The sequence below is a fragment of the Buceros rhinoceros genome, unplaced genomic scaffold, assembly GCF_000710305.1.
Source record: "Buceros rhinoceros silvestris isolate BGI_N320 unplaced genomic scaffold, ASM71030v1 scaffold9825, whole genome shotgun sequence".
Classification (NCBI taxonomy): domain Eukaryota; kingdom Metazoa; phylum Chordata; class Aves; order Bucerotiformes; family Bucerotidae; genus Buceros; species Buceros rhinoceros.
This window is the reverse complement of record NW_010414674.1, coordinates 33006-60824: the sequence shown is the minus strand read 5'-3', so window position 1 is coordinate 60824 and position 27819 is coordinate 33006. Positions and strand designations below refer to the sequence as shown.

Sequence of the window (27819 nt, the reverse complement as noted above, 5' to 3'; positions counted from 1 at the left end):
CAGGCTGCTTGGAAAAACACAGGTTAGTAATTGTCTTTTGAGTAAGTCACAAAGAACAGTGGTGTAACAGTGTGAAGCTTTGAGGACTGTGATGGAAATGTTTTTTCCTAACGATCATGGTTTAACCCCAGTCGGCAGCTAAGCCCTGCATAGCCAATTGCTCACTCCTCCACAGTGGGATGGGGGAGAGAATTGGAGGGGTAACAATGAGAAAATCTGTGGCTTGAGGTAAAACCACTTTTATAGATAAAACAAAAGCTGCATGAGCAAACAAAGCGAAACAAGGAATTCATTCACCACTTCCTATCGGCCGAGAGGTGCTCAGCCATCTCCAGGAAAGCAGGGCTCCATCACGTGTAACAGTTACTTGGGGAGGCAAATGCCACACTCCAAACATCCTCCCCTTCATTCTTCTTCCTCCAGTTTTATACACTGAATACAATGTCACATGGTATGGAATATCCCTTTGGTCAGTTCAGGTCAGCTGGCCCAGCTGTGTCCCCTCCCAGCTTCTTGTGGACTCCTAGTTTACTCACTGGTGGGATGGGGTGAGAAACAGAAAAGGCCTTGACTCTGTGTCAGTGCTGCTCAGCAGTAACTAAAACATCCCTCTGTTACCAACACTGTTTTCAGCACAAATCCAAAACAGAGCCCCGTACTGGCTGCTATGGAGAAAATTAACTCTGTCCCAGAAAAAAACAGCACACTAGTACAGATGAATCTTGCTGAGTATACTAAGATAACAGAGTGCTCAAATAATTTAACAGTACTTGCTAAAGGTGAACTCTCTATTACTGCAACATGTAGCTTTTTTGACGTAGTATAACTGTAACAGTTCCATAATGTTTATAATGCCATTTGCATTATTGATTCTGTTTGGGCATGTGAGTACTACTTTTGATAGCTTGTTCCACGTTACTGAGTTGTGCACAACCTGTACCTCATACATGTGCATTCTCGTTTTATATTGTACTCAGATGTGACAGGAATGAAGGTGTGAGAAGAGATTTATTTTGGCAAAAAAATATGACACAAGGCGTTCAAACCTATAGTGTGGACATGTCCTAAAAGTTACATCTCAGTGTGCCTAAAGCCCTTTCATGTAAATAGAAGTAGGTCTAAACTATCTGATAGGGTATAGTTCTTTTCTATTAGTGTGAAGTAATGTGGGGTAAGGAGAAGAGAAAGTCCTGGAGGCATCTTTTGTTAATGATCATTGTTCATACCATAGCAAGGGTAAACATAGTGGTGCCAGTGTGTCAATGATATTTTGCTTAGAGAAGAGATTTCTCCAGAAAGCTTTAATTGATAAAGATCACATCAAAGTACCTGTTCCCTGATGAAGACAAGACAAGAATGCCATTTGTTCTTTATTATGCTTGATTTTTTTTTTTTTATGTAGTTCCCCAGTATTCAGAAGTGTGTCTGACATCAGAATGACTTTTTTGGTTTGTTTTAAATTTGGGGTTTTTTTGTGTTTCTTTCTAATTAGAATCTTTCTAGTACAGTTGGGTTCTTTTTCTATGGCTTGACTATAGCTCTGCAATAGGTTATAAGTGGATTCCTCTTCCTATACTTTGACAACGTGCAGAATTATTGGAGTACCTGAAGACTGCAACTTAATATCACAACAGATGATTAATTAGACTTTTTATTTGTTAGTGAACTGTGTGCAGTTTATTTCCTGAACAAAAGCAGATATAATGCCTTCAGTGCTCTGAAGACCAGTGCATGATTTCTTGAGAAAGGCAGATATTTTGTTGGAGGGGAATGAAGTTTCTGAACAGAAAAAATAAGTGTTGTTTGTTACTGCACAGTTTTGCCTGCTCTAGTCTTGTGATGGAGTGACTCATTTTTGACTTTTTTTTATTACTCTTGAAGTATGTATTTTGGACTTTTCCTGAAAAGAATTTAGTTGCATCATTATTGAAACGTCTTCCATTTTTAACCCTTCTCATTAAACAAAATTACAATAACCTTCAGCGTCTTCAGTACTTTCCATGTTTTCATTTGCTATTCTGTTTTCTTGACTAATTCAAGTTAGGACTAGCTGTAGAAGATTGGTTATTTGCAATAGAATTGAAGCAGAATTGCTTGTTCATTTCTTATGGGAGTGATTGAGTTCTCAGCTCTTGTCAGTAGCTGAAAATGTCAAATAGCAAATAGTGAAACAACATTTTCAAGTCCGCAAGAAATGATAACTTTATTCTGGCATATCAAATAATTTTTTAATCTATTCTTATATACCATATATGTAGGTTATTAGCATATCTTGAAACAGTGAGAAAATCCAGTTTATGAAAAGGACTAATGAATGTTATGTACAGTTTACAAACAAAGGATCGATAAGATAACTTGGGAAGTGGCCTGACCTGAAAATCAGTCATGATTATGTCACGACTTACATATTATGTAGTCATGTTTAGTACATGTACCGGTATTTGCTTTTTCTGGAAGAAGTAAGTTTTGTTAAACAAAATTTTTTTTTAATTGCAAAGAGGATTTTCATATGAAATCTATCAATACAGTGTGTATGCCTCTCTAACACTTAATCCTACTTGATATTCTTCAAGGGAGAACTCAGATTGGCAAGTGGATGGATTGAAGACTGTGTAATCATGGTTTTAATTTTACTAATTGCAAAGGAAATGCTTTTATTTTAGTTGGAAGTGTTTCCAGTGGGAAAATCAGCACTGATCTCAACAAATTTCTTTTTAACATATTCTTTGGTGATTGTGAGGGTAAATGAATGACTGAGTAAATTCTATAATTAAATATATTATATACACCCAATATTTACTAGTGATAATGTCGCAAAACCGGTGAGTTATAGAGGGAGTATGGCAGGGGAAACTGATTTTAATGGCAATACCTGAATGTTTTTATGTTGCTATATTGTAATATTGCCAAGTCCTATGTTAGCTATTTTTGAGACAAAGATTGGAGGCCATGCTTGCAATCTCCTGTATTTGGTACTGAAAAAAATTTACGTTAAAAGGTGATTGCATATGACAAATTGAATTTTACTGCTTGATTTTTACATTACTTCTTTTCTTTCAGACAGCAATGGACCAGTTACATATGCACTTCACTCAAGCCATTCACAACACTGTGTTTCAAGTAGTCCTTGGATATGTGGAGCTGTGTGCAGGAAACACAGACACCAAGTTTCAGAAGTTACAGTACAAAGACCTCTGCACAGTATGTAACTCTTGCATATATGTATATTTTTTTTAACGATTTATTCCACTATTGTAAGTGTACCTTATGTAAGCAGGGTTATCTGTTATCAAAATAAGCCTGCAGCTACTATAGTTTCTTAATACAACTCATAGGCTAATTGAGAGATTGGTTATTCACAGCTTAATGCTGATACTTAGCACTGTAGAGTTAGTGCACACACTATCTAAATAAATGTAAAGTAAATGGTAGGATGCAGACAAGAGACGAATATTTCAAAAATCCCGTGTCTTCAGTATAATATCCCAGTAACTGGAATCACCATTAGCTTTGAGCTTTTTTCCAGTGCATTTAGGCAATATTCACAATTTCTATAATACTACATTTCAGTAAAGATTCTTGTAAAGATACTAACTTAAGTGTAGTTCTTCCCATTACTCCTAACTTTGTATCTGATTCATTTCACTTTTGATATTAAGAAAAGAGACAGCTGTAATACTGAGATGCAAAAGCCTGATGATACAGGGATCATGGACTGGGAATAACCATATATTTTCTTTAGTATAGAGTTTTAGATGCAGATTCTTTCATAGCTATGTTTTGTTTAATTTTTTAAAAATACTGTTAGAATGAATTACTGTATTTTGAGTAGTATTTTTAGTTTACTCTTTAATTCTTTCACTTGTAATTTTACTATTACACCCTGAGAAATTTTCTTAAACTTCAGTGGTGGGAAGGGAGAGTGTGAGGTATTTTAGGTGGTTATAACATTGATTTAAAGTTTGCAATTATGTTTCTATCTTTAGGATGTTTCTATCCTTTAGGATGTTTGTTTCAGTCACAGGCTAAGCCCTCATCATACTTCATCAACTAAAGGACCCACCTCATCAGCTGTAATTTATTGAATCAAAGTATGGTCACAAGGAGATTAAAATTCATATTCTAATCCATTTTCTTTTTCCATTTGCTTTTTCACTTCTCAAGTCTCCTGGGATCATGTAGCTTTAAATAGTAAATAACATATCTGCATTGAAACCCATTTCATTTTAAAGAGAGATGCCCCTTTGATTTAAAAGACTTAGATAATCTAAGAACCTTCATATGAGTGAAAGCGGATTATGAAAAATTAATTTATTGGGAGTAATTGACGTAAGGATTAATTATAGAGTGAGTAAGGTTCCAGTTAGGTGGTATTTGCACTTTGGTGAGATGAATTCTATGTGAAGAAAGCCATCAAACTCTGATCTGTTTTTTGGACTGCAGCCCTTTCATATTTCCGCTTTAATTCTTCAGAGTGTGGTTTTGTTTTCATTTCTTGGTTTTTAATGCAATTTTCTTCTGAGTGGTTTTTTTTTTTTTTGCTTTCTACTTCTGTATGCCCTTCAGGTTATTTCTTATTTTTTGCTAATGCCCATTTCCTTACTGTTGAGGTTTAGGATTTTGGCTCCTTGTTTTTAGGATTTTTGCCTTGTTTGGGTGTGAAAGGAGGTTTTGCCACCTTTGGTATGGCGTGCTCAGGTAGCGTGGGGGAAGGCGTACTGGGGTGTTAGGAAATGCAGCCCCGGGAACTATGGTGGGCGTTTTTCTTTGTTTTAATTTTGCTGGTTTGTTTGTTTCTTTTCTGGAAGTTGTACTGGATTTTATAATAATAAAATAAACTTTTTAAAAAATTCATTTATATGAAATAAAATAATGTGGGTTTTTTGAAATTTTCCTGAGAAGGAGACTCCACAACCTCTCTGGGCAGCCTGTTCCAAGGAAGAAAGAGAACGTGGTTAAATAGAAAATAAAAACATGCATTTTATAACTTTTTTTTTTTTACCTGAAAGCTGTAAAATAGGAGGGTTGCAAGTGGTGCATCTGCATTTGCAAAGAAATAGTCTAGTTCTCCAACTAATGTAATATTCAAGCTTATGCAAGTTCTGTTACAATTCATTGCTTAGGAAGGATGTTCACTGTTCAGAAAACAATAGTGAATGAGGATGCTCTTCAGAGGGAATTGATTGCCTTGATTAAGGGTTTGTTCTTAATCCATGGTTGATTATTTTAGTGGTAATGTTGTCATCACCATTGCAGAAACTTACTATTTTTGAAGAGTTTTGTGGTAACTGTTATGTCAACTGTTATTTTATATCCTCTTGGGTATACATTTTTGGGTTATCAGGCAGTATCCACACAGTAAAAGCTAACTCGTAAAGGTCAAGTGTGGACACTGAAATAGCACTGGGAAAGTACGAATTGTTTTCTACAACAGTGTTATTTTGAAGTGCAGTTTTCCAGACTTCTCTGAGAACATTTAAATAAGAAATCACATTTGTGCAGCTGGACTTTGCCCTTGTTACTAAGCTGTGAGGCTGTGGTTCTTCACAGCAAGTGAAAGGAGTGTGACTTACCATTCCCACTCAGATAAGCAGTATACTTTACTGTCTTTTCTTTACACAGCAACACCCTTTCTCCAATTCATCCATTTGCCTTAGATATTTCTGCTGTGTATTTGCCTTAAATATTTCTACCGTATATTTCTCTAATAAAATTCATACTCTTCGCCTAATGAATATCTTAAACCACAGTTGGCTCTTTGTAGCAGAGTGGATTGAGGAGGCAAGACAGCTGCCATCTATGTTTGTTTGGTTTTGAACTACTTCTTTATATATCATTGAGTCCAATGGGACACCAGCAGGATGGCGTCTATGTACTACTGAAGTACAAGTATCTCTATCATTGAACTAACACACTGTCTGCATGCCACAGGGGTGGCTGCCTCCCTCTTTGGTAGTGAGATGTGCTGACCATTAGACTGTCCGGCTTTATTTCCATATCTACCTTGCTGTTCCATAAATATAAGAGGTAGTTAATACATAGGCCAACTGGGAAGAAAAAAAAAAGATGCTAATGAATATACTTTGCACTTTTAAACATTTGATTAGTTGACTAAAATCAGACATTTGTCAGTTCTCAAATACTTTTGAAAAAGAAACTGATAAACATCAAGCACCTTAGCTGTAAGAATGTAGAGATTTTTGTGTGATTTGTTTTGCCTCTGCAAACTGTTATCAACTATTAAGTTTCACAGTATTGTTTTTGTGCCGGTAGCATATTACATCAGACAGCTACATTCCATGCCTTGCTGATCTCTGCAAAGCCCTCTGGGAAGTCATGCTCAGTTACTACAAAACAATGCAGTGGCATGAGAATCATGACCAAGATGAGACAGCCGCCGTGTCTTCTGGTAAGAAACTGTTCTGGAAACAGAACTTCTGATATTTGGAAATAACTTCTCTTGTCCTCAAGTTAATTTGTGTGTTGGTACCTTTGTGGTCTTGCCTCAGTGTCTTTAGCATTATTGCTTATAGCGTACAGTAACGACTTAAATACTGGATTTTTGTAGTTTTCAGTATAAGATTTATTTTTTAATGCTGTTATTAGAGATATGAACATTTGTATTTCAAATGGTGCTTATTGTTGAGTTGGAAGTCAACTGCGTAGGTGACTACAAAATCTGAGGATTTTTCCCTTTAATATAGGACTAATATGAAATTCCATATTTTTTGATCGATGTTGAAATTTTCACTGCATATTAAGATTAGGCTGGGATACTGGATTGTGTACTAGGACAGGTGACCGAAACAATAGGCAGTTAATTTGTTGTAAATCAGTCATTGTGATTCTTTGGAAATACAATTTGTTGTCTGTCATCTCTCCTAGTGAATCCATTGTAAAAAATGGTCACAATTTCCTTGATACAGCCTTACAGGAAAAGGCAAACATTTAACCTTAAATATAGTTTTGATTTTCTTTCATTGCTGTTCCAATTTTTGTTTTTAGGGTAGAAGCACAAAACCTTCATGTGTTGTATGGGTCCTCCTAAGTACATTTTGCTGGACATCTTCTAAATTACTGTAAAATGCCTGAATACAGACATTATCTCCCCACAAATCCAAGATGCTTGTCTTTGGGAGAGTGTGAAATTTACAGCAATAAGATTTATGCAAAACTCCTATTTATTTGAATCAAATAGGTTTGGTATTTGCTTACTCAAAAGGAGTCTTCTGTCAAAGAACAAGGACTGTAGAATTGCTGCTGAAGTTATTCCTTCTTGCCTGATTTGCATAAAGCTTATATTCTTTATGTTACATGGTAAGAAAGGGAAAAAGAGGTGGAAATAGAAGAAAAGAACAGGTCTTGGAACACTGCTTCCTACAGCGTATTTGAAATCCAACATTTCTTTCAAAAGTCAGATTACAGAATTTAAGTTTTAAAAATAATGAACTTGATGGTAATTAACATTGTCTTCCTTCTTCCTACTTTAAATTTGAAAGAGTATTGAACATATTTTCTTTGGAGTGTCCTTCTTGTACTGTGTGAACCTTAAAAAAAAATTTTAAAGCTTGTTGACACTTATTTCAGTTTTCATATGAGAATTAAAATTTAGGAGTTGAAGTATTCTGCAGATTCTGAAGTTTTGTGTGAATTGCCTATTCTCAACAATACTTTTAAAATAACTTCAGATAATTACATTTCTTTCTCTTTGTTTTCATTTTTTTGTAATCTTCGCTTGTGTAAAATAAAGCAGGTATCATAAAGGTTTATTGCATGGAAACAGATTCCCCTTAGTGTGGTTACTTGTGATGTTCTGAAGAAAGAAAATAGTTTGCACTGGAAAACATTTTAAGGGAATGATTAAGCCTTAAAAAGCAGTATATTCAGTCACATGAATCATTTAAAATGCATTGCTTTTTAAATGCGTGCCAATGTATTTTGGTATGTGTACTACTAATCCACTAAATCTTCTGTCACTGAGTTTTTAACTTTCTGGAGATACTGTGGCTTAGCCGTGATGTGCAACTAGAGTATATTTGAGCTACTGAATCACTCTTTCAAATACCTCAGCAATGGTAAAGCACTCAAAAGGATATGTCACAAATATAATTTAAGAGGGACTATAAATACTACCAAATGTCTGTTTTTTTTAAAAGTCATTGCTTATGCTGAAATAATTATGAAACCTGTACGTGGAAGTCTCATTCCATATTTATTGATTTAATAGCTGTGATATATGCTAAATCCAAAGAGTAAAATTCCTGAGGAAAGGGTGGGTGTATCAAAAGGAACCATGGAGGCAGTTCAGGAGATTATCCTAGAATTCTTCCCTCAGTAAACCCCGTAGACTGGAGCAATAGAAGGGGCAGTCTTAATTTTTGTATGTGTATCTGGATTTTATAATTTTGAGAACTCACAGCTGTCCCAGTATTTTTCTTTTGTTGTGCCAGTTAATGTCAGCAGTCTTACAAAGTACCTTAAATGGGTCATGGGACTCTTGATCTTAGGGCACAAACCCAGCTGTAGAAGTGAGAAACAGGACTTAGGGGACATGAATTACATAGCTCTTTCTATTTGAACAGTGAAGCTTATCCAGGAGTCCTGCTTGGATTATGGAAAGGAGGTGGCACTTCATCTACATTATGCGACACGTATTTGTGATTGTTAATGCCTGTTACAGATGTTAAAGTGTACTTTGTGTAACTTCTAAATAATTGCCCCTCTGCATTTTTGAGGAAAGAGATGCGTCTGCTTTGTCTCATTAAATATTCTGCTTATTTGTTTACTGAAAATCAGTCTAGTTTGAGACCGAAGAGCAAAGTGGAATAGAAAATACTTTCACAACACGATTTTGTTTGTTTGTTTATTTGTTTGGAGCATTTATAGGAGAGAATTGCAGTTGTTCTTTCAGTTATAGTGTGATCTGGTCTTTGGGGATTACTGTTTTTTTTAAGATGGATTAAAAAACTCCTTACTTGGAATAAACTAAATGGAAACAAATAATTATCTCTACATATCAATGCAATCCTAGAAATTTAAAGGTATATTAGTACCTTTCATGAAACAGGAAATACTAGTGAGGTTTCATTTGCCTAAATGTTAAAACAGAGTAACAGTAAATTACAGTGAAATGTATGGTATTGATACTTCTGTGAATCATCAGTAACACACTTAACTAATTAATATACTGTTGGAAAGATAGAATGAAGTGTTCATATGTAGGACTTGTTAAATCACACTGAAGATAAAATTAGTGAACTAAAAGTATGAACTCCACAGCGTGAAGTGACTTCCATGTCATATTTAATGAACTGCTGCTTACCCTGTGCTCTTGCGGGCTGTGTAGTAAACAGCAAATTGCTGTGATATGTACAGGTTTTCATACCTGAAAATAAACTTACTGGAAAATTTTCCATTGCACTGTTGGTCATGGTCAGAGTATGGTTTGTGTTTGTAGTACAGAATCAAAGAGAAAAAGAGTTTTAGAGGGACCTGTGCAGGTCGTTTTGTCTTCCTTGCTCAAAGCAAAGTGAACTTCAAAGTTGCGTTGGTTTGTGTGAGGCTCTGTCTGGTTTGGCTGTGTTTTCACGTGCCATAAAATTTACTGTGGTGTTGATGTGATTCACCTGTATTCCTGAGACAGGAGTTTTACAGAAGAGTTAAAGCTGAGCAGTAAAATGATCGGTATAGCATTTAACCACCCCAATTTCAATAGCATTGAAACTCCTGATCTCACGAGTGTGATCTTCATGGTAAAAGTTGGTAACAACGGTAATAGCTCTAATAGATGCAATGAAAGGCAAGAAGTGATGTAAGATCTAAGTTTAATTTCAACCATTTTAATTTTTGAAACATTCTATTTATAATACTGTGTAAATTCTCTGCAGGAACTGCTAGGTATTCAGTGAATGAAGCTAGAAGACGGTGATTTGATGCATTGGATTTCTTTTTTTTTCTCTGCCTAGTGAATATTAAACAAAATGTTATGACTTGGTAGGGTTCACGTGTTCACTATCATACTCTAGCTTGCAGATGAAGCTCCCTCAGTGTTTTGATAAAGATTATAATTTAACAACATGTCCAGACACACCAAATGGCTTCACTTGAAAGAAATTAAAAAAGGCCAACATTCTTCTCAGTATATTTTCTATATACTACTATTACTGTAATAGTTTGTATTACGATATTATTCTCACCATATTCCCCACATTTACTTAATTTAAATGGAGCTACAGGCATTGTTCAAGGTTTCGTATTTTGTTGTTCATATTATGCCTATGTATTACATAAGCATTCATATAATAGGTAATCTATAAATGTAGGGTTTTTTTTTATTGACATGGGAAACACAAATAGTTGTCGTTCTGAGAAGTTCAGAGTGGGAAGAAGGTGGTTGATGGGGAGAAGGAAGATGCATGTTGTGATTCTCTACATACAGAGAATCTGGCTTAGGACTGGGAGTATGAGATGCTGTTAAGTGTTATTTATCATTAGTGATTGTTGCAGAAGGAGACTGCCCACTTGACAGTGAGCACTGGATGATCTGAAGAAAATGTGGTCAGAACATGGTCAGACTCTGCTGTGCTCTTTTGTATTTTTGTTTAATTGAATTGTCGGTATCTGATACCAATCATAATCATTCTTGTTCAGTGGAAGAGTCTTTTTTTTTCCTTCACTTAAATATGCAGTACTCCAGACAGTGCTGCAGAGGTCTGTGCTGGACACACCTGAAAAGGTTGATTAGAGTCCTGTACCTGGCCACCCATTCCTTACTGGGCTCATTAGTAAGGCACTCACAGTATTTACAGGATAATTACCTAGACTGCATGGTCTGGATTCAGGGCAAGGCTTGACATGTTGTTGACAAAAAAAATTCTTAGTGCTGATGGAGGTCAGATGTAGGTTCTTTATGGTTCTGGACTCTTCTTCAGCAGACAATAAAAAAAAGGTCAAGGATGTTAGACATGCCCTAGTCTGTTAGGCATGTACTGTTACTCTCTAGGTAGGTAGATATTATAGATAGGGACTCTTTTCCATGTTATCATGAAGAACTTCTATTTACTTATAAATTTATTTAATTATGTATTTATTTTTCAGTTTCTGTAGGATCTGGGCTTTGTGCTGCCTGTTCCTGTGAAGCCCATTTAGCAAGGAGGGCGACTCCTGATGTACATGCAAAATGACAGCTTGGGGCTGGGTGGACATTTTTGAGAGGAAATGCTGGAATCAGGGAAAGAAATAGCTTTGAGTTGGGAGCCTGTGTGTGAAGGCAGAGAGGTGACACCAGCTGGACCAGGAACAAGGGAGTGAACAAGTCTTGTCAAGTACTAAAAACTAGCTGGAGGTTGCAGAAAAGATGGAAAGACAGGTCTAGCTGCATGGCAATGCTGGAGCACTACAGGCGATCTTAATTCTTCTATATTTGCAACCTCTTGAATGATGGGGTAGAAGGAGAGCTGTATGCTTCACAATATTCCAGTGTAATATTTTACATGATTTTTTATATTTTATGTCAAATCACCAAATGGTTGGGGCTTTAAAGAACATACATAGTTTTTCTCATTGTCAGGAGGAGCAAAGTTTTCTTATTATGTGGAATGTTTGTATGTGTCGTCTGGCTAAGACAGAGCTTTCCTGTGGTTGGTCACAGGCTGTGAAGCTAAATTCATGACACTGCGCCATCACAGACTGCAAGTGTAACCACAACTAGTATCCGGTACTGTCATCTTTGATTTTTACGGAATGGCGTGTGTTGCTTACCTATTGGGAATCAGAAGCTCTCCTGGTCTGCATTAGCATATAATATTTTTATGTGTTTTATTAATTTCCTTTCAAAAGTTTATAGCAAGGGAGCTCTCCTGTAGTTTGCATAATGGATAATATGATAATGGCTAAGGCAGGAGTTTCATTATGAGTAGAAAACTAAGATACATTTCAAAGCCGTTGGAAATACCTACAGTACCTTTCACCTACAGTTTCAGATGGCAGCAATGTGATTGGAACTGAAGAGAACAGTTTTGACCGCAGCTATGTAAAAAAGAAATTGGAACATGGGCTTTCACGAATATGGCAGGTATGTTCTTTGAGGTTTTTTTTAATATTTTTATCTCCCCCCACCTGGTATTAATTATACTTATGCTGATCTTCCTAAAGACATCTCTCCAGGAATTGTTTTTAAACTAATTTGTTTTGAGCTAAATATGTCAAATGCATGGAAATTTAATTTATGTGACTTGTTGCTGCTTTGCTGCTATGCTGACAAACTCAGTTGAAATACCAAAACACAGTAACATGACTTTCAGCCTGATTTCGCTTCTCTCAAACTGTGTGCTGCCCCACAATTTATTTTCTTCTCGTGCTTTTCTCTGTTAACACAGTCATACTGCTTTAAGTTTCTGATATTACCATATCTATGGAGAACCTGAAGTCTGGTGAACCTGCCTGGTTTCACAATATTCCTGGTCTGACTGTTGGATCAGTTTGATGTGCAGTGAGACCCCAAATGTATGATGACAAAGCTGTAAACCTTTCACATGGCCGAACTGTAATCCAAAGCTCTGTTTTTCCAGTGACAATAAAGCATCTAAGATTGACCTTGTGTTACAGAGTGTTAAAGAAACTGATTATAATATTATTTTAGAAAGTTAATTAGAAATCATTCACGTTACAGAAATGAAGTTCTACTCTAAATCTCAAACAGAAGTTAGAAGTACAAACCAAGCAGAAAGTGCTAAGGAACCAGGCATCTGAGCCTTCACCTTTTTGTCTTTAGTGCGTTAAGTATACCAAAGCTTGTTTGTGTTTTGTAGGATGTTCAACTGAAAGTGAAAACCTATCTTCTGGGAACAGATCTGTCTAACTTCAAATATGATGACTTCATATTTGTGCTTGATGTTATTAGCAGGTATACCAATGTGTGTGTAAGACAAGTAATACATGTGTACAAACTTGAACTCTGGTAAGACAGTTAATTAAGGTTGATATTTGCATTCAGATGCCAATTTTGTTCTTATCTACTGATAGTTTGGAGAGGACTTCTTTATGTGGGAATCTATGACTGAGTGCCAATGTCTCGCTATCTGCTGCAAGGACATACTTGGGAGAGGTAGCATAAGTTGCTTTGGTGCTCAAGGAGTACTTAAGTATGATATAATTTCAGTATTGCCTGCCTTTAAGATTTCAAATGTGCTGATCTGACAATTTTGAGATTTCTCAAAGCCTTTAAAGGGACTCTCAATTGCGAGCAGCAAAATATCACAATACTGCAAACCCGTATAGTATTATATCCTTCTGTTTTGGTAATAAAGTGACAGACTATGAGCTATACAGCTTGCTGTGCATAATGCAATCTCAAAAAGACATTTAGAAATTTTGCTAATGGCTCTTGGTCTTTATGTATATGGGACATTATGATTTGTGTTTGCAACTTAACTTTCATGCTTTGCTTTTATGTGCTCTCATGGTAATGATTGAGGCTTGTAATTCAGATTGGAACATCAGTATTAATATTCCTAACCTTTGTTTATTGTCACAGGCTGATGCAAGTTGGAGAAGAATTTTGTGGCAGTAAGTCTGAAGTTTTGCAAGAATCTATCAGAAAACAAAGTGTTAACTATTTCAAAACATACCACAGGTGAGACTACTATATTTGCAGTGAATGAATCTAATGGAACTTATTTTTGGGGGGTTTAACTTTAAATGCTTTCCAAAGGAATTCCACTGCATAATGTTCCTGCGTTCAGGTTGACAGACAGTGGAATATGTTTCATGATGAGAATAGGGCTCTGAACCTGAAGGGGAGAGGGTGAGACGCCTTTGCTTCCGCTGTAGTTGTGGAAATCTCTAGCTGTGCAGCAGGCAAGCCAGGTAAAGATGAACAACTTTTTCTGTAGAATTTCGGTAGTTTTCAGGCTGTCTCTTAAGATGTCTCCTGGGATTCTGAGGGTGAATGCCTCTTAAGTCCATACTTCCTAGCAAAATTGTAACTTCTTTTTCTATTCCATTACATAAAAAGAGCTGATATCTGTAGCTATGAATTGTTTTTTTTGATATGCAATTTTGTCTTATCAAGTGAGATGTTTAGAACTGAGTCCATCCTTTTGAGTCATGTTTTCATATTTTTTCATTGGTGTTACCTAATTTTGCTTCAGTCAACTCTGCTATCATACCTGAGGCCAGTCATATGTGCTGTCATGTGCAGGCAGTCTCTTGCCTCAGATGTGATATATGGTTATGACAGCTTCAAGACTTGTCTGTCCATTTGTTTTAATTGTCTTGATTTTCCAAATGTTTTAGTCTGGGTGATCGACAACTCTTTCATTCTAGGTATCTAGCATTTATCTTCTTTCTGGGTGTAAATAGCTAGGAAGATATGAGAAGAAATACAGTGTTCTTTCTCTAAGAAACTCTGCCTTTCCCTGTCTTGATCTGTTGGCCTTCGTTACACGGGAGCTGTTGTACAACTAGTATATCCAAACCCATTTAATCTGAGACTTTCTGCCTGGTCCATGCAGTGTGAAAATTACGACAGGAGAACATGAGACAGTGTCTAAACTCAGAAGCTGAGAATGTGGTTTGGAATTTCTTCAAGCTTTGGTGGTTTGTAGCTAGGATTTCTTTCTGTCCATTTGAAGACTTCCATTCCAGTCATCTGCAAAGCTTGAGCCTTAATTAGATGCACATTATGTCTTGCCAGGAGATGAGTTGATTAAGGTGCTATGCCACCTATCTTCATATCTGAAAAGCGTTTCTGAACCCTGAGCTGAATTTCATGAATTCATTTGGAAACAGACTTCAGCTCTAGGTTCAGAAGAGCTGTTTTTGTTTCCCTAACGGTCTTTTTTCTGCACTGATTTACCATATATCACCTTACTTGGTTAAGTAAATATAATTTTGACCATATTGCTTACTTTTGAAGGACCTATTTAACAGCCTAGGGAATCAGAGACAAAATTTCTCAATTGTCTTTGAGTAAAATAAAGGTGTAGTATGTAAAAAATTTTTTAAAATAACTTGTGTTTTTTATTAAGGTAATGTTTCTTGTAATTCTTGTGAAAATAAAAGGAAATACTTGTGATATGACTCAAATTACGTGAACCTTTTAATACTTTTTAAGTTATTCTGTGTGTGTGTATGGTGATGATGAATTGGCTGATGTTTTCATCCTCAGAAGTGAAAATATAAAATAAACTTTCTCCCAGCAAAATTGCTCAGGTTGATTTATATAAAAGCTTTAAGCATCTTGCCTTTTCAGATCAAGCTAATGTGGCTTTCATTCCTGTTGTTCATTTAATTGGAGGGGTAAAAAAAGAAAAAGCTAGAGCTTTTAAAGATTCATTATTACATAAAAGCTGCATAGAGCTGAAATGCTCAGAGTCCAGGAGTAATCAGTTCCTTGATTGTAAAATTTGACATATGTGGCCTCCTGGGCTGTGTGGCATTTCAGAGGACCGCCAACACAGAGAAAGAGTTGAAAGGAATTGGTCATGTCATTCAAAAAGCAATGTAATACTGGAGCATACGTGAAGCCTTTCTTGGGGGTGAAAGTTGATTATTTTGAAAAATTAGAATGGGCTTTTGGCAAAGAACGTCAGTAAGGCTGTTTTTAGAATGCAAACTACTTTTTGTTCTGATACATTTATTAAAAGGCGTGCTTGATCACCAAAGCTTTTCAGAGGATGAATGCATCAGACCTTCCATGTATGCCTCTTTCTAGAATTGTATGCTGGTGAAAATGAAGAGCATTTGTTCAAATACTTTATCAGTGTCTAAATTTCAGCTTTGAAATGATAAAAAGGACTGGCGCTGTGTGGCTTTTACATGTTTGCTTTTCTATGACTTTCTCCTTAGTCTTCCTCCCAAAGAATTTTACTCTGTAACGCTGATTTCCACAGCATCTCTATCTGTTAGCTTTACTGCCAGAATTTCTGCAAACTGTAGATGCCTCAAAAATAGCACTTGAAGTCTATTTGCGTTTAACTGGTGCATTTAAATACACACAGTAAACTGTGGTCATAATTCAACCTTGTCAAGGCAAGAAAATTTTAATTGTAGTGGTGATTATAGTCCATTATTAAAATAGTGGTATTTTTACTGCCTAATTAGAAACCAGTGCATAGTTTACCAATTGCTACTTGTTAAGCAAAAGAAAATACCATTTATTATGAAGAAAAGATACAGCAATGTGACCTCAATAAGCATTCATTGCTGTCTTTTCCTGTGTGAGTTCTTGCTTATGTAGCAGAATGATTTTCTTTATTAAAAATATTTCTGCTTATGGCTGAATGTAAGCTTTTCCAACAGAAAAAATTAAAAAAACCAAGATTAAAACCAACAGATACGATGCAGTGATGCAGAACTTGATTACATTTACCTAACACATTTTCTATGGTAAAGGTGAAGTTAAAGCTCTGAAGGTAAAGGTTATGGTAAAGGTAAAGTTAAGCTCTGAAAAAAAAAATATAGCTTAGGAGATCAATAACCATTTTACTTTTTTCTTCTCTGAAAAGTTGTCTGTAGAACATTAGTTCTTTACATTTTGTTTTGCTACCTGTTGCCTTCAGTGTGTTTGAAAGAAGCATCTGTCTCAGGTGGGCTCACAAGAAGCTGTTATATTGTTGATGGCGTGTTTGTATATATTATTATAGTGCTTTATACAGTTTGCACAGAGGAAAAAAGGTCCAGTATTACTGTATAATCATAGATGTATCTCATCTTTTAGTGGTTTTGACAAAAAAAAAAGTTGTTTCCAAAGTTTGGAGATAAACATTCTTTGAGAATTTCTCCAGAGGTGTCATGAAACTTATGGCTTTTAGGTGGTCTGTCAGTTGAAAGAATGAGTTAAATATCTGTTTTCAAGTGTGACTTTCTATACAGTTTTTGAAGGTATTTTTCACTGCATAAATAATGGTCTCCTTCCTGATTTACTCTTGCTGCCAACTAACAGTATTCATATGTTGTATTTCAGAACGCGTCTTGAAGAATTAAGAATGTTTTTGGAGAATGAGACCTGGGAACTTTGTCCTGTTAAATCAAGCTTTAGTATTCTGCAGCTTCATGTATGTCCTATGAATGACACATATGTTAATTCTTTAACAGCTAAGAGTCTAGGGGTTCTGAGAAGTAAAATCCACGAACTACTGTGCACATATTTTTAAAGGCTGCTAAACCCTCCTAAATTTCACTTCATGATATTGAAAACATTAGAATCAAATGCTTTTAAAACAGCAGTGTTCCTGTTTTGGGCCACTAGAGGTTTGCAGAAGATGCTAGAGTGTAAGGATAATGCTAGCCTTTAATGTTCATGTTTTAATGTGCTGCTAATATGTCAATTTCCCATTTCTAAATTACTTGTTTGAGAGCAAGATGCTAAAATATGAGTGCCTAAAAGTAGTCACATGAGCACTCACTAGCTTGTGCTAATTTTGGCATCTGTTTGTGGAAACATAGGACATGGTGGCTCATTTGAATAGGAAAAAAGTGAAGTCACTTCTGTGGTGAAGTCCAACCAAAAGCAAGTAATTGGTGTGCTCACCTGCTGACCTGAAGGGAAGATATTTTTGTGAAGTTTAGCACATAGTGGGTGAACTTCACCTGTTTTGCCAAATGAAATGTGGGTGCCTATGATTGAAACTATCACTAAAGTGCAGAAATGGATAAAGCTGAGCAATCTCAAGCAAAAATAATTTTGCAGCTTCTGTAGAGTTAACTGTAAAAGTAAGCAAGCGGCTACCGAGGCAGTAACAGCACAGAGGGATAAGGAAGGAGTATCCTCAGTAGCATACAGTAGCAAAAGAAATAATATTTCTCATAGAGAAATGGGATTATATATCCATACATACTGCTCAAGGGACTGGACCAGCAGAAAATGGCAAAAGTAACTGATTGATCTGAACAAAGAGAAATCTAGCTGCATACATTTTAATCTTTAAACCTTTAAATAAATAATAATATACATTTTGCCATTTATGAAGATCACTACCTAGAGTTTGATAGGTTAAAAATGATATGGTAGCTGAAATAAGTCAAAGTTTTTAGATAAAAATGATTAAAGTCATACCTTATGTGTTCTGCTTAGTCCACGTATTTGCAGAAGTCTGTGCATTCACCCAGTCATCGGAAACTTCATGTGCAGTGGGTCTGAAAAGTAATAAATTTTGAAAAAAACTTCTTAAAAATAAAATATTAAGAAAAAATTTCAGGTTCAGTAAATTACTGGGTAACTTGTGTTAAAAAACAAAGCAAACAAAAAACCCCCCCACCTCTACATTTTTAATAGAATGTAGGTCTTGTTTTATCTCCTAATTTCTGTGAAATAAAAAACCCACTTAGTTTTCATGTACTCTTAGACAATTTTAGAATTCAGGGGATGTATTGCACGTCATAGTCAAAAACTGCTAAAATTTTTAGAAAGATGGGCAGTATATGATTACCAGTTTAAAGGTTAACTTGAGCCATCATGAAAAGCAAGTTTAAATAAGCATCAAGCATGGGCTAAAGATTTTTATACCAGGTTAATTGACCACAGGTTTGTTATTCTGCTTTGTTTTTATGGAGATGGACACGTAACAATATTGAAACTGTCTTGTTGATGATTAAAATTGTACTGTATTTCTATTAATAGGAATTTAAGTTCATGGAGCAGTCCCGTTCCCCATCTGTGTCACCTAGTAAGCAGCCTGCTTCAGCAATTTCAACAACAGTAACGTTATTTGAGCAGTACTGTAACGGGGGAAACCCATTTGAAATTCAGACCGACAGCAAAGATGATGAGACTGAAGATGTGTTAGCTTCCAATGGGGTATGGAGTGTTTCAGGGAGAAAAAAACAAATTAAAAGAAAAGCAAATCTTGTTCTCAAATGATGATTTATTTTGTGTATTAGTGATGGCAAAATGTCTTCATACAAGAATCAGTTAAATATCTTCATACAAGGAGCAGTACCATGTAAAATCTCAAGCCACTTTAATTAGGCAGGTTGCTTTACCTTTAACGGTGCCTGAAAGCCACTTGGGATTTTTTTGGTGATAAGGTTGGGTTTAGTTTTTTTGTTTACGGTTAGTTAATCCAAGCACCACACTAATGGCTTTCTGGTTTTCAATTTCATCTTTCTTTCTTTCCCTGTGGACTTCAGTTGCAAAGCAGCTTGGTCTGTACTTCACACACCTGAGTGTGACGCTGCAGCGTCTTGGCTGCTGTGAGCTATGTTGCAGTCTCTTTCCTACTTCACTTTTCACTTGAAGAGAAAATGCAGTTGATTTGCATAAGATGTGTTGCATTGAGCTTAAAGGAAGCTGCTGGAGAACCAGTTTCCTGGTGGTAGTTCTTCCCCTGTCAAGTAATACAGCAGAACATACATCTTGCATTTTCCTGTCAGTAAACTGAGAAGAGCTGCATGGTTATCAGTTAGGCTTACATGTAGACTCCAAATGAGAATGTTAAGCAAAGATGAATGTACTGGAGGGCATGCTGAGAACTACTGAATTCCATGGTACTTTGTAGAAACCCACTCTGAAACAAAGCTTTTGGGCAATCTGGGCGGTCATTTGGTAGATATTTGCTAAAAAGATCCTTAGTGACATAACGACGAATGATGATACCAATAGTATTTTTGAGGTTTTCAAAATGAAAGCTCCCTCTATTGAAGAGTTCTTTTCAGACTTCTGTATATGTTTGTGAGTACTTCGCTTTTTAAAAGATTTTTTTTCTGAAGAAAAAGTACAAGAAAGTTAACTTAACTTTGTTTTTGGTTTTTTTTTCCCTGAAGATGACCTTCTTACAAAGGTTTCACTCTGTAACAAATATAAACAGCCATCATGACCTGCACTGAGTGCAGAAATACATCTCAAATATTATAGGATATTTTTTGCCACTATTTCCATGTAGAATAATTAGGAAGTTGTGAAATTATTTTCCAAAGATGGTATTAACTGAAGCTACTGAGACTGGATAACATCTCAAGAACAAAAAAGAATAATCTCTTCTTTCAAGTCACTGCTAGCAAATGAGTGCATGCACCGTCCCCATATTTTTGTGCAGTTGCTTGTAAATAGAATACTTACACTTGTAGAAAGCTAGAATTGCCTTAATTACTTGCCTGTGGATATGTTGAGGAGGTGTTCTTTCTTTCTGCACACGTGTATGAGAGATGAAAACTCTGCACACGTTTGAACAGAACTGCTTCGTTCTTTTTTTTGGTTACCCTTCATAATCTGTTTCTTCTAGCTCAAGTAAAATTTGGATGACATCAACTTCCTCTGCAGTAAGCTTTTGCTTCTATGATCATGAAATCATTTGATGAAAAAATTAGGTAGCAAATGCTGGTGAATGTGTTGCAGATACTGTTTTCTTGGCTTTTGCCACCCCAAGAGTCACACTGCTGCCAAACAGTCTATCAGCAAACCCTCTTCTGTCGTCAGTTATATATTGTTTTTTCCTCTTTTCTCCAGTAATTAAAATACTTGGGAGAAGTAATAGAGCTTAAAAGCAAAAAAAAAAAAAAGCTTTAACCTTTCGTACAAATAATAGTGTTTCAAGTACAAACTCTACATACAGTGATAGTTACACAGGAATTATGTTACGTGACACCAGTGGGGTTTTCGTATGGCATTCTGCTTCTGGTTCTGGATGGCAGGCTCTTGTGAGGTAATTGGTCCTGCAAGTCTTACTGGGACACTTTGTAACCTGCATGAGTTATAAAATCCAAATATGTGGGACGGTTTTCCTCTGTATGTTTCAGAATTCTCTCGAGAAAAAGGCAAAGAAACAACCTCCACCTCAGAATTACATTCTTATTGTAATGGAGTAATACTGTTATCTAATTGTCCTGGGCAAAAATGTCTTTTTATTCCAAATTTGTCTGTAGCTATTGGAAAAAGTATGTGTATGTAAAGGTTACTGTTCTCGTACTGGTTGTTCACTGCTGTCTATTTTGTGAAGGTGTGTGAGGCTCAATCCCAGCCAGAGCTGAAGTTACATAAGATAATAAGCATTATTTTATTACTAAAGGATTGCCTCAGGCTTTGCGTGTAGGCCCTGCTATTGCTGCAAGCACTGTGGTGGAAGTGGGGTTATAGTAGATCACTGTCAAGATGCCATGTGCCTTCTCTGGTGGGCTGAGAGCTGCTGCCTCAGCAGATCAGCAGTGGCAGGGTGGAACAGGCTAGAGGGAGTTGTGATCCCATGAATCAGCTGTAAGCTGATGTGTCACGTATAACAAAGTCCATGTTGTGATTTCCCTGTCTTTAATTTTGAACAGTGTCTCATTTGAGTAGGCTTACACGTTGTCAGGGACTTCCAAGGCTGGCTGCACTGTCCTCTTTTTCAAAGCTGTGAGCCAATTTAATGTTCTTTATTAGTGAAACCTTAATATATTTTAAATTGATAAAATCTGATTTTGTGCCTGGTAAAGAACTATAATGAATTTTAGCTTTCCTTTGTCACCAGAGGGACAGAATGTTCTGTGTGGAAAAAATGAAACATTAATGATATGATTTATAGTGTATTTTTCTTGTGAAGTATAGGTTAGATTTACAGTCATTCATATTATAAAATAGGTTTTTGCACCATAATTGTAGTGGCATTTGAGAACTTAGAAATAGTGTATAGAACTAACTTGGTTTTTTTCCCAAACAAAACCATAAAGTTAAGTTTCCATTTGCTCAATGTAATTGAAAATTTATTATGGAGGATGGTGTTTTCAATTTTCACACTGAAAGTGAAGGTTCTAGAGAACATGTCCTATGAGGAGCGGCTGAGGTAATTGGGATTGTTTATCCTGGAGAAAAGGAGGCTGTGGGGAGACCTTATCACTCTCTACAACTACCTGAAAGGTGGTCATAGTGAGGTAGGGGTTGGTCTCCAGTGTAAGAAGCCACAAGAGGGAATGACTTCAAGCTGTTCCAGGAGAGGTTTAGGCTGGATATTAGGAAAAAATTATTTACAGAAGGGGCTGTGAAGCACTGGAACAGGCTGCCCAGGGAAGCGGTGGAGTCCCCATCCCTGGAGTTATTTAAAAGACATGTAGATGTGATGCTTAGGGACATGGTTTATGGTGACCTGGCAGTGCTGGGTTGGTGTTGGACCTGATGATCTTAGAGGTCTCTTCCAACAGAACAGTTTTGGATTCTGTGATTTTTCTTTCCTCCCCATGGAAATCAATTGTGGTGAATAAATACTTCCTTTGTTTGACATGTTTCTAGCAACAGTGTATATAAACAGATTTATTCTGTACAGTAACTTGAGTTGAATGTGTTGGAATATGAGAACCAACAGCTTTTAATGTTGAAAGATGTTAAGTGAATCTGAAAAGCCGTGCTGAAATTGCAGACGAGGGTGTTCAGCAATGCTAAGAAAGCACTTGTGGATGTGGCATTAACTCACTCACTGGAAGGATAAAATCCTTTCCAAAATCTTTGTGAGCCAGGGAAGTATAATGCACATATACACAGAGACTTGAGACACAGAATAGGTTAATTAACTTGTCAGTAGTTGTATGGGACATCTAACCTGGCTGAAATTAAACCCTCCCTCCATTACTGTCTGGTCCAAAGTGCTGATACAGAGAAAGAATTCTTATATAAAACAAACAAACCAAACCCAACAAAAAACCCTGTTTGGTTATCCTTGACACAGAAACAGAAATAACTTTGTTAGGTAATGTGGGATAACATTTCTACAAAGATTTTATGTTTTAGTTTCCTGATTGACCAGTTAAGTTAGAGAAATGTTTTAGTACTTGAAATTCTTTCAGATGGATCTTGCAAAATTTTGTTTCCAGAGAATGCAGACAAGTTTCCTGGTATTTCAAGAAATGGCATAAGAAGGACATAAACAATTGATTTACTTGTCAAGTGAGCTGTAGGGTGGTAAGAACTGTCAGGATTTCTTCTCAGAATTTTTTTAAAGTATTTTAACTGCTTAGTTGTTGCAGTTCTGGACAGCTGAAAATGAGCCTTTGGATCCAGTCACCTCAGCTCTACATCCTGAGCTTCTGTGAGATGCTTTCCATCCCTTTTCTGTATCTCCCTAAAATATCTTTGTGGTGGTACAGTTAATGGAGTTTTATAACACTCTTCAACTGATGAATCTAACCTCTGTCCTGTGGGTTTGTTCGGGCCAATTGCCTAAACACTTGTGAACAGATTATTGCTGCAAGATATCTAAAGTCCTTTTATAACTTTCAAATTTTACTGCAGACTGTGCATATTCAAAATAGATTTATAAGGTCTCTTTATGTGGAGGTCACTATTTAATAGTGCATACTTTAAAAGGTGTTTATTTTTATCTCATTAAATAAGTTTTCCAGCCCGTTAATAGCATTTGGTTGGGGAGACTTAAACTATTTTTCCATGTTAAAAAAAATAGGTTGCAAAATTCTATTAATCCGCGATGCTAAGACGGTTAGTACATCAACTATCAGATTCATAGATCAATAATGTATCAATGTGTGAATTGTAGTTAGATAATTTGTAGCTAATTTATCCTTTTACTCTCACTGGATTTAATCAACATGTCATTTATTATATATTAATGCATAATAAGTGGTGGTTATTCTCTGTCCTAACGTTCCAGCCAAATTAGTTGAACTAAGTCTCTGAAGTCTCAAGGTGGGTATATGTGGTTAATTTTTCTATGCGTTCACATTTTGCCAAGGGTTATTCTGGAATAATTTGTGGCATGTGTGACAAATAAAGCAAATGACGCATGAAGCTTTCTTCTATCAGAGATGAATTGTTTCACTGATAATTAGATAAAAATTTCGAATGCCAGGATCTTGTGCCTTTAACTAGATAAGGGGTGCTGTATATTTCAAAACAAAACCAAGAACCAACACACGCAGATAAATACATGCGTGCCCGAAATGTTTGACTCCTTATGGTTTTCTTTAAGTGTTTGTTGCTTAGTCAAAATCTCATTGGTCTCTAACAGGTTAAGTGGTTGAAAGACGGTGGTAGAAATTGTTTTGGAATTTTACAACAACTTTTTTTTGTTTTTTTTTTTAATAATTTTGCGAAGCAATATTTTAGTCCTTCTTGCATTAAGAATTAAGGATTGTGTGGTGCCAGGTTTTTTTTGGTTTGTGGGAGCTCTATGGATAAATTTTGAGATTTTATTACTGTTTTGTGTCCAATTGTAAAGCAAATAATAAAAGCTCAGATACGTGGGTACTTGATATGGCAGCAAGAAAGCAAAAAAAATTATCAGTGGCTGGGACAAATAGGGTGATGCAAGTATTTAATCTTAAGCAATATCTGAGAACAGAAGTTTGTTTAAAAATGCTATTATAAAAATGGCTGTGTATAATTTGCCTGCTGCATTTGTAAATTAATATTGTCAGCAGTCGCTCAACGAGCGAAGTTATTTGTATGCTGATTGAGGTAAAAGCCAAGAAGTGACCAAAGCACTGCATTAAATGAGTGACAATATTATAAGGAAAATAACGGCAGTCAATTTCAATTTCTTCTTTATTTTTAACAGTATGAATCCGATGAACAAGAAAAAAGTGCCTATCAAGAGTATGATAGCGACAGTGATGTTCCTGAAGAATTGAAAAGAGATTATGTGGATGAGCAGACAGGAGATGCCCCTGTGAAAAGGTAAGTAGATTGCATCAGTCCTTGGTCTCATTTACATGCTTTTCATCTCAGTACTCTAGTTCATTTTCTGTTTCACCTATGCTACCTGCACAGTTAGAAAGGCTCAGCACATAGATTTCCAGAATGGGGAGGAACGATAAACTGCTCATCGTTATTGCAGAAAGAAACTTTGGAAAGCAAGATTTTGAAGGAGGATAAAGGCTGGCTGAAGCAGGTAGTGGAAAACTGAATAGCAAGCATTAGATGTTAACTGAAGGTTTTTCTACAACTGTTGTTATGCATACATATAATTTCTGTTCTGTCAAAAGCAATTGTTTGCAGGCGTATGAAATGAGGCTTGGGCTCCTGCTTTTGCAGGATTTAAAAAAAAAAAAAGAAAATTTATTCTGAAGGCAGTCATTTAGAATTTTAAATTCTCTTTTTCTTTAATAATATACACACACACATATATGAATATACATGTTCTATTTTGATGAAAACATACACATAAATAAAATATTAATATATATTCATATAAATAAAAGCCAACTCTGTAGCCTTTAAAAGGATCTGAAATACAAATTCTGTGAAGCAGGCTAATGTTATTTGTATGTAGTGGATTGCAGGAGTACTAGAAAGCCATCACTTGGGTCAAGGCAGAGGAATGGATTTTTACAAAATAACTCTTTGGGATAAAATATCCTAAAAAGCATGATTTCATAAGGTATATCGCACAAACTACTTCATTTCAAAAAAGTGATAAATATTACTTAATTGGAACAAACCACTGTCACTGTCCATAACTTTGTGCTGAGAAATTGAAACATTCTGAGTTTTTGAAAGAGTACCATTCTGAGGTATCTCAGCTGGCAGGTTTGTCTTATAATTTATGAAAACTTTAATGTCTATTTAGTTTCATCTTCCTGAAAAATAGTTCCACTTCCAGATAGAGATTTTCAGTTGTAGCTTACTAGCCTGCCCCTGTTTTCTTGTGACTTGCGTTGTTTTCATTTTCTTTACTTCATAAACTATGAACTTGAGTCAGAGTGGTTAAAATGATTGCTGAGGCCAGACAGAGGCCTGCAGAACTCAAGCCGTGGACCGCAACTCAGAAACTCCTTTCTCTAGCACGATTTTATGTCAGTTAGGCCAGGCTTCTCTCTTTAAATGTTAGAATTCTAATACAGTAATGTTTTGGCATACATAAAATACTGCACCGGAAGACATAATGTCATGTGAATTTTTCTAATAAATTTTATTTGTATTTTGAATATAACAGGCAGTCACATTTGGTGTAATTTTTTTTTTCTTTAAAGTGTTTCTCGAGAAACTCTGAGGAGCAGAAAGAGATCAGATTATAACCTCAATAAAGTGAATGCACCTATCCTAACAAACACTACGCTGAATGTAATAAGGCTTGTTGGTACGTAGAACAACTGTAGGGTTCTTATATATGTTTTTTTATTTTAATGCAAACCTAGGTATTATAGCAAATATGTTAAATGAATATTAAGGCTTTTAAAAATCTACCTGGTTGGGCTCTATTTCCATTCTTTGAAAATGTTAATAAAATAGAAATAAAGCACTAAACCGACATAGTTTTTAATCAAGTAGACAAATTTGATTATATCCTGTGAGTTATTTTTTACTTTGAAAATTAATCTGCATGCATATATTGATTTCAACCAATAATGGTAGATTATTTGTCTAAAATATTCAATGTGTAAAAACAGTGGAGATAGAAAGGAAATAGCTTAATGTTTTATGTTTCTAATGTGTCTTGGTAGACTAAATGCTTCATTTTGTATGGTTACAAAACTAAAAACTTTAAAGTCTGAGGATTTTTTTGCCCATATTCAAATTCTCACACCCAGAATAACTGTTTCTACCATATCATGGACAACTAGAAGAAAGGGCCCTCCCATATTTGTAATTTCAGTAACTGGAATGCATCCTAGTAATCCCTGGGGACTTCAGGGAATCTCTGTCCTTGGAGGTGATCAAGATGTGACTGGACAAGCCCCTGAGCAACCTCATCAGCTTAGACTGTTCTGGGCAGGATGTTGCACTTAGGTGACCGTGGGAGGTCCTTTCTAGCCAAAAGTTTTCTGTGAAAATGCTCCCCTTCAATTCTAGGTGTAATGGGATTGATTTTTTTGTGATCATGTCTTCCATTTGATTATCTAGATAACTGTATGATAGCAATTTTCTGCTACTGACTTTTATTCTGTTTATAGAGAAGTGGAAATAACTACCTAAATTTATTGGGTTAGATATAAGACCGAGGAATTCTGTGTGTGTGTGATATTAATGAAGTTTGCCTTCAATGTTTTTGTGACTGGAAATGATTGTGGTACTTAAGAGTAAGTGGTCCTTAAAAGAGACTACTCTGACAACTGTTTAGTACCTTTTCCTGTCTTAGAGGGCAGCATGCAAATCAGAAATTCTGTACCTTTTTGCAGGTTTTTTTTTTCCTCTTGGAGCATCTACAATATAGACAAGAATTGAGATTATTCTGCAATAGCTTTTCTGGTATCAATCTGTGAGTTAGGTTGGAGAGATTCATTTTCTATCTTCTAGCATAAGGTTTTGCTCTAAGAAAATTTAGGATTGAATCTAGAAATCATACATGGCATTTTCATGCAAACCACTCGGCCTTCCCTCAGCCACTGCCCCTGCCCCACTGCCCTAACACAGTGTCTGAGTAGACGGAGCTGTAGTTCAAGTTTTCCAGTTGTACATAAGGAGAGGTTCTGTGTTGGTGGATTCTGGCCAGAACCCCAAACTTAAACATTACTTTCAAAGCTCATACATATATTTTTTTTTCTCCTTTCTGGAATTATGTTTAGTTTTCAATATATCTGCTAATGGGGTTTTATATTGTTTCTATAATGACTGATAATAGTGTTATTTGGAACATGGAATTGGAAAGAGACCTCCTGCAAGCCCCTCCTCCTACAGGAAGACAGGTCATTTAGTATTGCCTGTAAATATGCTTGTTTTGAGCTCTAGCTTAAAAATACTTCTGTTTTGTTCCCACTTCTTATCTAACAGGAATTATATTTCAGAAGCCTTATCAACTTAACGGTAAAAAAAAAATCCACATATTTTCTTATAGAATCATCTGGTTGGAAGAGACCTTCAAGATCATTAAGTCTGACCGTTCCCCCTGCACTGCCAGGGTCTCTAAACCACGGCCCTCAGCACCACATCCACACGGCTTTTAAACACTTCCAGGGATGGGG

The 27819-nt window shown here is 36.0% G+C and overlaps 1 protein-coding gene across 1 annotated transcript in view; it reads left to right on the top strand.

The window, feature by feature from the left end:
* CCDC132 (coiled-coil domain containing 132) overlaps positions 1-27819 on the top strand; it is a 79284-nt gene that overhangs the window by 20828 nt on the left and 30637 nt on the right. Inside the window, exons 10-19 of the mRNA XM_010137169.1 lie at positions 4-22; positions 3061-3201; positions 6274-6409; positions 11976-12073; positions 12810-12904; positions 13535-13633; positions 16967-17057; positions 18623-18799; positions 24477-24595; positions 25891-25997. Coding sequence (XP_010135471.1) covers positions 4-22; positions 3061-3201; positions 6274-6409; positions 11976-12073; positions 12810-12904; positions 13535-13633; positions 16967-17057; positions 18623-18799; positions 24477-24595; positions 25891-25997 — 1082 coding nt within the window. The remainder of the gene's footprint in view (positions 1-3; positions 23-3060; positions 3202-6273; positions 6410-11975; positions 12074-12809; positions 12905-13534; positions 13634-16966; positions 17058-18622; positions 18800-24476; positions 24596-25890; positions 25998-27819) is intronic.